General features: G+C 36.1%; 1 protein-coding gene across 1 annotated transcript; it reads left to right on the plus strand.

Moving 5' to 3' along the window:
* The first annotated feature begins 7,690 nt into the window (after positions 1–7,690).
* LOC131859818 (hydroxyphenylpyruvate reductase-like) lies at positions 7,691–11,880 on the plus strand. The gene is made up of 2 exons (XM_059213953.1): positions 7,691–8,184; positions 10,921–11,880. Exons 1-2 carry the CDS (start codon positions 7,744–7,746, stop codon positions 11,440–11,442), a joined length of 963 nt encoding a protein of 320 aa, XP_059069936.1. The 5' UTR covers positions 7,691–7,743; the 3' UTR covers positions 11,443–11,880.
* Positions 11,881–13,126: the final 1,246 nt, after the last annotated feature.

The following is a 13,126-nucleotide window of genomic DNA, read 5'->3' on the forward strand; positions in this document are numbered from 1 at the left end:
TGTCTGCGATCTTTTCAAACATTTTCATCCAATCTCTCGAGGGGGTATATCATTCCCATCTTGGGGCAACTTTGTATCAGTTCATCTTATCTTCTTTGAAACAACGCAACAAGCTGCATTGTCTCAAAGAGGGGCAAAATGTAGACACCTAAAATTGTCCAGTCTAATTAAATAAATATTTTATTTATTTAATTAATTTGAGACTAATTCTTCTATTAATTAAATAAATCTTTATTTATTTAATTAATTCATTTATCCTCTTCTAGCCTTATTTCTCATTTAAATAAATACTTTTATTTATTTAAATTACCCTTTTCTTAAATTAAATAAATATCTTATTTATTTAATTGATCCCACTTCTTCTATTAATTAAATAAATCTTTATTTATTTAATTAATTCATTAGCCTTTTCTACCTATGACACATGTCATTCATCTCTTAATTCATACACTACCTACCCTTTCATTATTTTATTATTTCTTTTACCTACCCTCTGATCATAGCCGACCATTTATCTTTTACACCTCTCAATCTTATCCCTCCAATTCATATAGTGCCTTCTATATAAGAGGATACTTCCTTCATTATCAACCCTAATCAATCTATGCATCCTAATCAATTGATTACACTAACTATGCATTCAGGCCCGACTACGCTTTGCACTTTCATATGCAATCAAGCCTACTTGCAACCACATTTCCGTTCTTTGTTGAGCTCTTGTGCACATAAAATCTGAGAGCAAATATATCAAGCAAGATCAATGGAGATAGGAAGAATGGAGATCCAAACCCTATTGGACATGTGATGGTATAATCTTTGTGATTTCATTTGATTTGTATTGTCTTAGGTAATCTTCATATGTTATGGTGGATCTTTGTTGTTGTTAGGCTAGGGTTTTGTGGTTGAATTCATTTAGTCTTTCATTATTGTTGTATCCATTTTCACCATAAATAGAAGGCATTAAACCGGTTGTGATTCCTATTCACAAAAGGTTCAAGACCAACTCCTGGGGTCCTCTGAGGATATCTTCCAATGTTATTCATAACAGACCTGCATTTAGATGCTCTATGCCCAAACTTGTTGCATGCATAACAGTTACCATTGAATTTATAGGATCTAGGCTTATCATTTAGAAAATAAGGAAAATTATTGTAAGCCTTACTCCTACACACATTGGTAGTATGTCCTTCTTTAAGACAGTCAAAGCAAACAGGTTTAAACTTTTGCTTACCTTTATCCTTTGATGTCAATTATTTCTTTGATGCTCCAGCATTTGTACCAGAGGTCTCACCTTCCTCATGACCGGAATAACCAAGTCCATCAGTATTCTTGACAGGTTTGGCAGATTCAAGCTTTTGCTCTAGCTTGACAGTACTCTTGTTGAACCTAGCAAGTATTTCCTTTGACTCAGAGAGTTCTTTGGAAATAGCAGCATTTGTTTCCATTAGGTTTTCATTCTCAGAGATGGCACTGTTCAGTCCTCCTTGCATGTCTTCCTTTTCCACTTTGCTCGCATGGAGTTGAGCAGTTAGGGCACTGATCTCTTGCTTCAGCTTGGAGTTTTCATGATCTTTGTCTTTGACTAGATCTTCAGCTTTCCTTTGGTTCTCAAGCTCTTGACACATTAAGATAGTCAGTCCTTCCAATTCTTTTCTTAGGTTGGAATTGGATTCATTCAGCTTTTCTACTTCTTGAATCAGGGCTTCCATGTGCGCTTCATCAAAAGAACTATTTTCAGATAGCTCCATCAACTTTTTAGCATGTTCTCTCCTTTTTGCTTGAGAGGCCTTATATTTGACCATAAGATCATCATAGGCTTGCTCAGACTGAGTGAGCCAATGAGTAAGTTCCCTTAATGTGTATTCCCCCATATCTCTTTCCAAGTGGTTAAACTTATAGAACGGTTGGCTTTGATACCAATTGATGAATACTAAGAGGGGGGGTGAATTAGTATGCCAAAAATCTTTGCACTTAAACACTTTGCTAGACTAACAGTAAACCGGTAAAACAGTTTAACAGACAAACTGGTTAGCACACATGCAAACCAAATAGCAAATAATGCATTCACCCATAGAAGCACAAACACCATAACACAAGAGATTTTGACGTGGAAACCCAAATGGGAAAAACCACGGTGAGATGGAACTCACAAGTAACTATCTGCAGAATAGGAACCAGACCGGTTAAGGCCTTACAATGTTCTTTACCAGAACAGATCCTGTTAGGAATCTCAATCTCTGTTAGGAGATAAGTCCGACTAAAGACTACCTTGCTAGAGGATTTTAGATCCACAGATGTGAACCACCTTGTTAGAAGATTTACAAGAGGCTTTTGGGCCTGCTCGGTTAAGGGCTACAGACTTGTCAAAGATGTGAGTAATCAACAAGTTAGTGATCTAGCTAATAGCACAGATTGCTTGGTTAGATCCTTGATAGCTCGTTCCTAATGCATTCCAGCATTACTTCAGTCTTCTACACATTCATACTCTCTCTAACTCCTCAACCACCTTAAACCCTAGCAACAACATCAACCACAATAACAACAACCTAAAACCCTAGACATGATGTCCTTATAAAGGAATATGATTTCATGTCGGTCCAATAGGATTACAATACAATTTCCTAGGTTCAATGCATCTAGACATATTTTGTAACACAACACAAAAAGCACCATTAAAGTGTCGGCACCGTCAAACAATCGGTGGATGGTAACTCATCACAAAATGTCGGTTGGTAACTCATCACAGAGTATTACCGGTTCATACAAAATACCGGTTCAAGCAAAATGTCGGTTTGACAAAATGAAGACTGGGAAATATGTGTTTTGCCACTTTGATCCTTCGTACCGCTTGAGATCCTCGAACCGCTTGGGGTTAACATACTACTTCAAATCGGTAATCACTTTCTGCAAAACACCAATAGTCTCAAGACTATAATGCATCATACCGGTTGGAACAAGTCCCAGTTGAGCTTTAACTTATACATACAAAAATGATCTTAATGCAAGTGTGTGTCCGTCAATGACAATCACAACTTAATCATCAAAAAAGCCAACAAAGTCCATACTAAATCCATGGATGTTGACTTTGTTATCATACCTTCTTCTGAGCAATTCCGTGTGAAGTTGGGCTATCCTTGGCTATCTTCCATGAAGGCTATTGCTTCTCCAATCCACAAGTGTCTTAAATTTCCTCACAATGGAGAAATCATAACTGTGAACCATAGTTTATTTCATCCATTTGAAAGAAGCCCTGGTGTTCCTATTGATCTCTTTTGGCCTAAACAATTTCAATCTCTTCCATCAAGGAGAGATTCTCTTTTTCAATCCTATAAAAAATAGAAGAATATATGATTTTATCCTTAAGTCAACCTAGATCACCAACACTTGACATTCCTATTATTCTTCAAGATGAGGTTCTTCCCCTCTCGGATAGAACTAATCTTCCTCCTAAGGAAAATTGTCCACCTACTCCTATGGATGTGACTTTACCTTCTCTTAAGGAGAACACCAATATTTTGCCTAAGGTTAGACCTATACCTCCTCCCCATGATGGACTTGGTCTCCTTCCTACACCTAATATTCCTCCTTTCTATGGTGCAGTTCCACCTCCTTCCTCTTATCGAGAGAAGAGGCATGCTTCTCCTATTGTTCAACCAAAACGACCCCAACCTAAACCTTCCACTATTAAGGAGAAAGCCATTCCTCCTTCTACAAATATTCCTCCTCCTTCTCAACCTTCCACTAAGACTCGACGAAATCATTGTGCGAGAGAACGCTGACGAAGGCGCAGTGTTCGAGCTCGTGAAGCTCAAAATACTCAATCTCCTCATACTCCAACAGTTGACATGATTCACTTTTCTCCTAAGCAAGATGTTCAACCAACATCTCCAAATTATAAGTTGCATAAAACATGTGATGGTTTTACTACTATTTGTGTTCTTTCTCCTCTTGCTTTAAACTTTGATGAAGAAATGGGTGAAAATGTTATTCATAATGGTAATACAACTCCTAATGCTTCTGATAGTGAGTATGAGTATGTTGATGTGGACAAACATTTATCAGATGAGTTTTCACAAACCCTAATCCTAGCTCCTAGAATCGAACAAAGTGACTTACAACATGAGCATAGTCCTTGTTTGGATCTTGTGATAGCTCCATCTGTTGTTCTCGATGTCGCTCCTCTAGCATGTTGCTCGCCTTCCCGAAATAGTGATTAGCAATATCGGGAGGCGGATGTCGTTCTAGATTAGCAATACTAGCACTGCAAATCCTTCTCTCTCCTTTCTTTTTCTTTTGTGACCATTCTTCTATATGTATCCTTGTTCTTCTATTGTTCCCTTAATGTCTACTTGGGGACGACGCAAAGCATTGGGATCTTTTCTTGGTCTCTTTCATGTTGATTCAAAAGACATCCTCTCTTCCCTTTCTTCTAAGGTAGTGTCCTTCTTTGGGGGATGAATATTATTATATGCATATACATACATGATATACATGAGTTATCATACAGCATACTGACCCCGAGGAAAGTGACACTACCTCATGTTTTGTGTTCATTATACTTGGGTTTATACCTCGATTGGGGGATAAATCCTTGCGATAACATGCTCCCTTTCTTTTCTCTCTTTTGGGTGTATCCTACCTTAAAGCAATCGCTCTCAATAAGGTGCGTACGATCGCTTTAACATGGGGGCATACACTCTGCTCATTCTTTCCTTCTTGTGATGCTTAGAATTACTTAGTGAACTTTGCTTTGTTTTGTAATCTTTTGTGTTCTCGCTTTCATGACTCATAGTGAAGGGAACTTTGCTACTTCCAGTCATGGTTCTCCCCTTCTCGATCTTCCCTTTTACTTTATCAATCAAAGTCGTAAGATCGTAAGTCCACTGGGGGCTTGGCGCATCTTGCCTCCTTGACGTAGTGAAAGTCTTTCAATCTTGTTCCTTGTACTTTATCGATAGTATCGGCATACGCTCATACACCCGCTAAAGTGGGGGCTAAATGTAGTGTCATAAAATTGTGACCCTATCAATTTATAACTGCATTAGGGTCCTCACGCATGCGAACTTGAATCCTCTAGCCTGATCAGAGACCGGAGAGTCTTCGACTTGTGAAAACTGCTTCTTCCTTGGCCCCTGCATCACTCTGTCCACACTCTACCCTAGAGAAAGGGATAGGACAGGGGCGTGGCGCCCCTATCCCTGCCCTATTTTAGGGTAGGACCTTTCTAGTGCAAGCATTGTGGGTTGTGCAGTGAGCGGGAAATCTCCCCAATGTTGGTTCATGACGAAATTCAAATCTTTCAAACATGTATTTAAGGGACATTCGTCCTCTCATTTGCATAAGTTCAATAAGTTGGGTAGGTCAAAGTTGGATATGTTCAAGTGATCAAACATTCAAGCATTCTTTTACAGCATTGAGCATTCTTAAGTTTCCCTTCAAGGCTAGGTGTTGCATTCAAGTCAAGGATTCAACCATTGAAGAGGAGATCTCTCTTTTAACATTCAATTCCACACAAGCATTTCTATCAGCATTTCTACTACAACCTCCCTTGAGGTGATTTCACAATTTAGTCTTTCATTTACATCTACTTGCAAGTACTTTCCTTCATTACTTGGTTAATTCCAAAACTGGGGTTTGACCTAAAGGGAAACCCCCAATCCCAACACATTTCCCTCTCTTTTCGGTGTGTAGGTTGCAGGTGCGTAGTTGTACTTTTGGATTCGAGCTTCATTTGCAGAGGCGGAAAAACCCTTTTCATTTCGTAGATTTTTCGAAGGACCGTGTACATTCCCACCATGATCTCGACAACTTTTCGTTAAATTTGTAGGGCGACTTCATCTCGACATTTTACTACCAAATCCAAGTGCACAACTTCATCCCATATTCAGATCTCAAGTTATAATCGATTCTTTGTCACTTTTGTATTACATAATTCAATTAATTTCCATTTCAAATCAAACAAAAGGGAATAAGGGGATCATCATAACATCCTTAATTCATTCAGAATTCAATCCATCATTTTTGTGTGGAGATTGGATCTAGTGAATTACCCCTTATCTCCCTAATGTAATGGTGAAAAGTGCTTGAAGGATAATCAATAGTGAAACTCTCATCTCTCTTTGAGGGAAAGGGTTAGTTTTCCTCTTGATCTATCACTCATCATTTTCCCACCATCACAGAACCATATGGCCATTGGGAGGCAAGTTGCACGATTTATTCAAAAGTTGCTTAAAAGTTGTGATGCAACTTTTTAGCAATGTTGCACTTTTTGACAATTTTGCATCCACCTACCTTCCACCCCCAAATTACATTGCTTATAGGTCACACATGACCCCTAACATAAAAAAAGTCCAAATATATCATTTCCCTACTCTTCTAAGGTCTTTGACCAAGTTTGACCATATAGGCCTTTACATGCTTAATCACGATCTAGTAGCCTTTAGCCTTACAAAATGGTTTCAAAACCTTACAAGATGACATGAAATGGTCCATGGGATCTTATTACAATACAAACAACCAAAAACAAATGATGAGTCTTCATGGATCTTCATGGGGTGCTCTTGCACCAACGCATGATTGTCTATTGGATGCCACAAATTTTTTTGTCCAAAGATGTAGAACTTAGTCACAAACAAGTTTGATTTCCCCAAGTGTGTTATAAGCCATCTCAAGTCAATCCTACATGGATTAGTGTGATAATCATGTAGCGTGTATCCTCTTGTGCATAGATAGGGTATGGCATCAAGTTGTGGAATTATCTAAGATCGATGGTGAATCAAAATTTAAGCTAAATATTTGATTAAGGGGAGAATGTGAGATGGTCTAATATCAAAGTGTGAGGGACCAAGTTCACGATAACAAGAGAGTGTCACATATTGATGAACCATGTATGTTAAAAAGATTCCTATAGAACTAGTGAGTACAACGATTGGTTACCCATGTATCACGATAGATGTATCACTTTTTATATGGACACAATAATCATTTTTAATAAAGGTATAGAATAAGAAGCTAGGATCCCCAAGCACCAACAATGTGAATGTATGGGAGGTGTTAATGAAGGAAATTGGAATTGGTAGTTGCGATTAAGAGTGAGTGTTGGAAAGTGTAATCACAACTAGACTAGTGTGAATGCATTCACATGTCACCTGATAGAGGACAACCGACAATTTCTGAAGATTTTTATTAATCTTATCTCCTATGTCTGTTTTTCAAATCTTATCCTTATTTTGTCATTAATATGTTGCACTAATCCATGTGATACCCATCCTCTACAGACCACCCATTTGTAGCTATCCAATCTTCTATATATTGCAATCAATTTATAATTGCTACTCATTCTTTCATGAATCTAGCTCTGTAAAGCTATAAGAAAATTGTGAGGTTGTATGAACAATAGCTCTATGAGATTGTATGAGCAATAGCTCAAACAACTATGAAGTTACATGTCTACAACAGAAAGTTGAAAGTAATGCTTTGTTTATGAAGAGTTGAAGCTCTATCATAAGTTTGTGAGATGTAATGTTTATTGTTAACATTATAAATCAGTATGTTTGTTTTCTATGTCCAACATGAATTGACCTTTTGCACCTTTTGCATTGATTAATAAAAAAAAAAAACACCAGTATAAGCCAGCTTACATTAGTTAAGATTCTCTTGGAATCTATTGTCTCGTCTTAATAAAAAAGTACGGCAACACAAATATTTACAGAAAGAAAATGTTCAATTACAGGGGCAGGAAAAATGGGCGAGCAAAAGCTGAAGCAGGCGGGTGTCCTAATCACATATCTTTCGATGCCCTACTTGATCGAATCCCTGGACCGCAAATTCACGACATATAAGCTGTATGAATCTCATGATCGAGAAGCATTTTTGACACAGCACTCTCAATCTATTAGAGGTGTGGTATGCGGCAGAAAGGACGGGATTAATGCACATATGATCGATGCTCTTCCCTGTTTGGAGATTGTGGCCACCAGCAGCGTCGGATTTGATAAAGTGGATTTGGCCAAGTGCAGGCAGCGCAACATTGCAGTGGTCTATACTCCTGATGTGTTAACTGATGACGTGGCGGATTTAACCATTGCTCTAATGCTCGACGCCCTTCGCCAAATTTCCGCTTCTGATCGCTATGTTCGCCAGGGCCTGTGGCAGAGTAAGGGAGACTACAAATTAACTTGCAAGGTAGCTTTCATGTCTTGTATAAACGCTCAAACTGCTATGCTTAGAAAAGCCCATTTGTTATTTTATAGACCTAACTAGAAATACTCAAACTGTAGATTTTAGGTCAAACAGAGAATAGATAAACTTGGCCTAAAATCAGCAGACACAAGATGCCTACATCTGGGCATTTTTTTCATGCACCTAACTGTAATGATGGAAATTGCACACCCTGCGTTGCAGACCCCTCTGTATGGTCATGTCTCCATCAATAAAAATATCAAAGTAAAACGATTCCTGATGGGATTCGAACTGTGAATCACAGTTAGCCCTCAATCTAGGGTAAATTTGAAACAAGTTTTTGCGACCACTGAAGGATTGTTCCTCCATTAGCTTCGATTGGACATGTCCATTCCGCCAACAGATACCTATTTTTACTACTCGTAGAAGGGAATCTAGAGTTTTGGAAATTGTAAGGGTTCGATAATGTTGTTCTAGCTCATGTTGAGGTGGAATAATAAGTATGCGAAATAAATGTGACAAAGAGTAGAAGTAAGAAACTCCAGAAGAAAATTGTAAAGCGATTTGATAGCTTTGCTCATGGCATGAGGCTTCAAAATGCATCAAGTGGTTTGGAAATAATTAGCTTGGAGAACTAATGTCTATCATTCTTACAATGTCTACGATTTCATTCATCTCCTCACTTTGCCAAATTGAACTTGTATGCTGCATTTATTAGGCTTCACAATCTATAATAATTACTGCATGATATTTTTAGGTTCAACTGTATGAGTTTTGTTTTGTATCCTATTATAATTCTCAAATCACTTTGTAAGGCATTTAAAACGAAACTCACACAATTGAATTTTGGAAATATCAGCAATAATTCTCAAATCATATAGCGCTTCTATTTTTTCTTTAGGAAGGTGCACTTAGAAATAGATAAGCATTTCTAGAAAAGAATAAATATCTGTAAAAAGAATAAAGAATCCCAAAGGAAAAAAAAAAAATCCAAGAACGAGAAACTGCAAATAGAAAAACAGAGGATTCGAATACAGATTAAAATCCACGCTTTGTAAAAACTATTTTTGCTTATGAAAAAGGATGGAATAATCCATTTATGATTGTTACCTACTTTATGTGTACAGTGCATCCTTAGTTTTTCCGTGTTATATAGCATAGGATAGTTTTCTAATGGTTGTGCAATGCTTTTATTTTTAATGTACTAAATGATAATTGGTCTAGCTGTTAGAATCGATCAATTATATAAGAGCATCAGTAATATGATATTAAATTTCTACAATTCATGTAATCAGAATTAACTGTGTGTTGTTTTTTATCAATATTTTGGATCACATTCTGTAATCCATCATCAGGATGTTAGAGTGCAAGCAAAGATGAAAAATATATCACAAAATATGATCCAAAACGTTAATGCAGAAAAACAATAGACAATCTAATTCAGAAGCAGCTAGACTCCAACCAATAATATGATGTGAAAGGAAATACCAGAATATTTCAGCTGCCAATGCATTGGAAGACAGCACCGAGTGAGACATCTGCCTTGTACTCTCTATTTCATGGCGTGAAAATTGACTATGGAGCTCAACTTGGAGCTTCTGTTATATACACTAACAGTGTTGGTCAAATGCTTAGTGGTGCTCTTCAGTTGCCTGCTATGGAGAACTGCTCATCTTGCAAAATCCTTCTCTGCTTAGGACCAAGCCATGTACATAAAATTTATAAACTCCTATTATGGTTGTACTTTTAGCTTGAAGAAGCATGTGTAAAGTGGAATGCAAGTGGACAACGTGTTACTTTGTTGATAGCTAAAGATTGGAGTACAAATTTAGTTGATTTATGTTCATTTTTCTTTAAGTAAGCCTAACGAGGAAGATAGACTAGGATAATATATCTTGCAAGGGAGCTCAAATTTTCCATCATGAGGAAAAGCGATCATTATTGTGTCATGCAACAGGTGCAGTTGAATGTGTTGGAGCAGTTTGTAATTTCTTCCACTTTGCATGGATTTTGCATGAGATTTAAAAATAGGTTGTTTAATTTCTATTTTTGCATGAATATGCATGCGATCTTTTCTATTTTTACCTGTCCTTCAATTTGTTCAACATCTCTTTATAATGAGGCTATTCTAATGAATTTATTGTCTCTGATTATTTGAACAGTTCATCCTTGATCACGTGCTCAAAAAATTGATGTATTCAGTTTGAATGAATAAAAGATTCGAGTGTGTAAACAATCTCTGTTTGTTGTTGCTGTATCAGTTTGTATTTTTTTGTCTGTGTTTTTAAAATCTACAGAATAACCCCTTTGAAAATAGAGAGTACATAGTATCTGATCTAGCAAGCTGCAGGGTTCCTCTGTAACCATGAAGAATGAAAATTTAAGTTAATATAATGTATCGGTTACGAACATGTTCCGAGCAACCGTGTTTCTGGTACTGTGTTCTTTGATATGAATAAATTAATTACAAACATTTTCCAAGAAACTGTGTTTGTGTTATATGTTCTTTGAATTTCTCAGTCAACACAATAATTTTGCATCAGATGATGCATAGAACAATGCTTTGGAAAAATAGAATAGGCTTAGATATTGCAAACCCTGTCGTTTCTCAAATGGAGGTAAAAGCACACAAATTTCTAGGATCATTTTACTTTCCAATGTTTTCATTTGGAGTCTAAGTCACCTTTTAGATGAATGTTGATATACTTATTTAGTTATTTCCTGTTATTGTTTATGCAGCTAAGTGGAAAGCGTGTTGGAATAGTTGGACTTGGACGTATTGGTTCAGCTATAGCTAAGAGGGCACAAGCTTTTGGCTGCAGCATTGCCTACTACTCCAGGTCTAAAAAACCTGATGTACCTTTCATGTACCATTCAAATGTTATAGACCTTGCAGCTAGCAGTGATGTTCTTGTTGTGGCATGCTCTTTAACAAAAGATACCCACCACATCGTCAATAAGTCTGTTCTTGATGCATTGGGAACGAAAGGCACACTGGTGAATGTAGGCCGGGGGGCCCTTGTAGATGAGAAGGAATTGGTGAAGGCTCTAGTGGAAGGTCGGATTCAAGGTGCTGGTCTAGATGTTTTTGAGAATGAACCTCATGTTCCACAAGAACTATATAATTTAGAAAATGTGGTTATGGTGCCGCATATGGGATGTGCAACCTGGGAAACGACGAAGGCAATGGCAGATCTTATTGTTGGGAATCTGGAGGCACACTTCTCGAAGAAACCTTTGCTCACCCCTGTACCACTATGAGAATTTTATTAATCAAAGAAGTTGGCATAATATTTCGCAGAATGGCAAAGTTCACGATCTTCTTCAACAGCTGCAAACCAGTTTAGAGAGCAACAAAAACCCAACTGCTGTGGATGGAATTTGACAAGCATAATAGCTGCTGTTACGCTGTATCTTTTGTTTTCTATTATCTCTGCTGATTCCTTGTAACTACAGCTAGTTGTTATAGCTGTTCTGGTTCTAGTATCCGGCTACTGCTATTTTATGTGATATCTACAGTTGTATTAGTTGTTTTCAGCAGCTACCTTGGTAGCTGTTGCTACTGCCTCTTAGCTGTCCACGTTTCAGCTGTTTTATAATCTGAAGCAGGGCCTGACGGCCACCCCTGTCTGTTATATGAATTTTTTGTGACGGTTTAGCATTTTAATGCCTTTTGTTTTACGTTTTTAAAAAAATGTTGTGTCAATTTTTTTTCAATTTGTGAATAGTTTAATATAAATTCTTTAAGCTTCACAGAATTGAAGTTCCAATAAAATTCAATTGTGGTGAAAAGAAATAATTTCATGCAAAAAAAAATGTTAAAATTTAAAAAACAATGATAAATTAGTAATGCACTAAAAAAATCTTAAATTTACTTGCAAGTTTCTAAATTCACACCCAAAAATCTTGTTTATTATAAAAATAGAAACTATTTTAGATTTTTTTATTACAATATTTTAAAAAACTAGAAATGATTATATCTTATCATTTCAATTATTTGAAGTTTCTATATTGATATTTAAGACAATCTTATAAAAAATATTAAAAAATAAACTGACAAAGTTTCTAAATTTATACAAGAAAAAATATACTAAAAATTCATATAAAAATAATATAAAATTAGAAACAATTATATCTTAATCCTACCATTTTAAAATATTCTAAATAAATTCATATATTTATAATAAACATAAAATAATATATATCAATATATATTACCTATTATAAGTTTTTAGGGCTTATAATAATAAAACTATATTGTATACAATATTGTGACAAGTTGTGCTTATTCCTCAATCCATTACCTAACCCCACCACTACATATATTTCCTTACATTTGGTTATATCTTATTTATATTTGCATATACTCTCATACTTTAACATTTATTATGTTTAGTATTCTCCCTATGTATAGACATTCATTCCTTGTATTGGAACAAATGTTTCGTTTCTACAAGTTATATTTTCCATGTGACTTTGATCTTGCATCATATAGAATTGACCCCTAAACTTAAAAAATTTTAATTCAAAATTCACCAACTCCTACCCATTTTCTTCAACAATAAGCTGATTTAGTATACAATATGTGTGATTTAATGCAAGATATTCAATATGCATTCACTTACCATTCTCTTATCATCTAATAATCATTTGAATTTTTAGAGCATATAAGGTGCATTCATCATAGGAACATTTCAATTAAAACAATAAAAAGAACTTATTTGTAGTAATATTCACATCTCTTGATATTTGTGTGTTTGCCTCTTGTTTGCTAGCCTTTGTCAAGGTCTTAAATCAAAAAATGTAGGAGGTTTACCTATGAGAACTTGACCCCAACAATCCTACATACTCTTCAAGGTATTTCTAAATACAAATAGTCCTTACTAATTATGAAGGAATAGAGAATATAACAATCTAAATGGTAGAAGTGCAAGTTTTATTAGAC

Source organism: Cryptomeria japonica, chromosome 11 (assembly GCF_030272615.1).
Source record: "Cryptomeria japonica chromosome 11, Sugi_1.0, whole genome shotgun sequence".
Lineage (NCBI taxonomy): Eukaryota > Viridiplantae > Streptophyta > Pinopsida > Cupressales > Cupressaceae > Cryptomeria > Cryptomeria japonica.

Coding starts and splice junctions, on each gene's coding strand:
- LOC131859818 (XM_059213953.1), top strand. CDS start 7,744: ATGGGCGAGCAAAAGCTGAAGCAGGCGGGTGTCCTAATCACATATCTT. Junction 8,185..10,920: donor ACTACAAATTAACTTGCAAG/GTAGCTTTCATG, acceptor TTGTTTATGCAG/CTAAGTGGAAAGCGTGTTGG.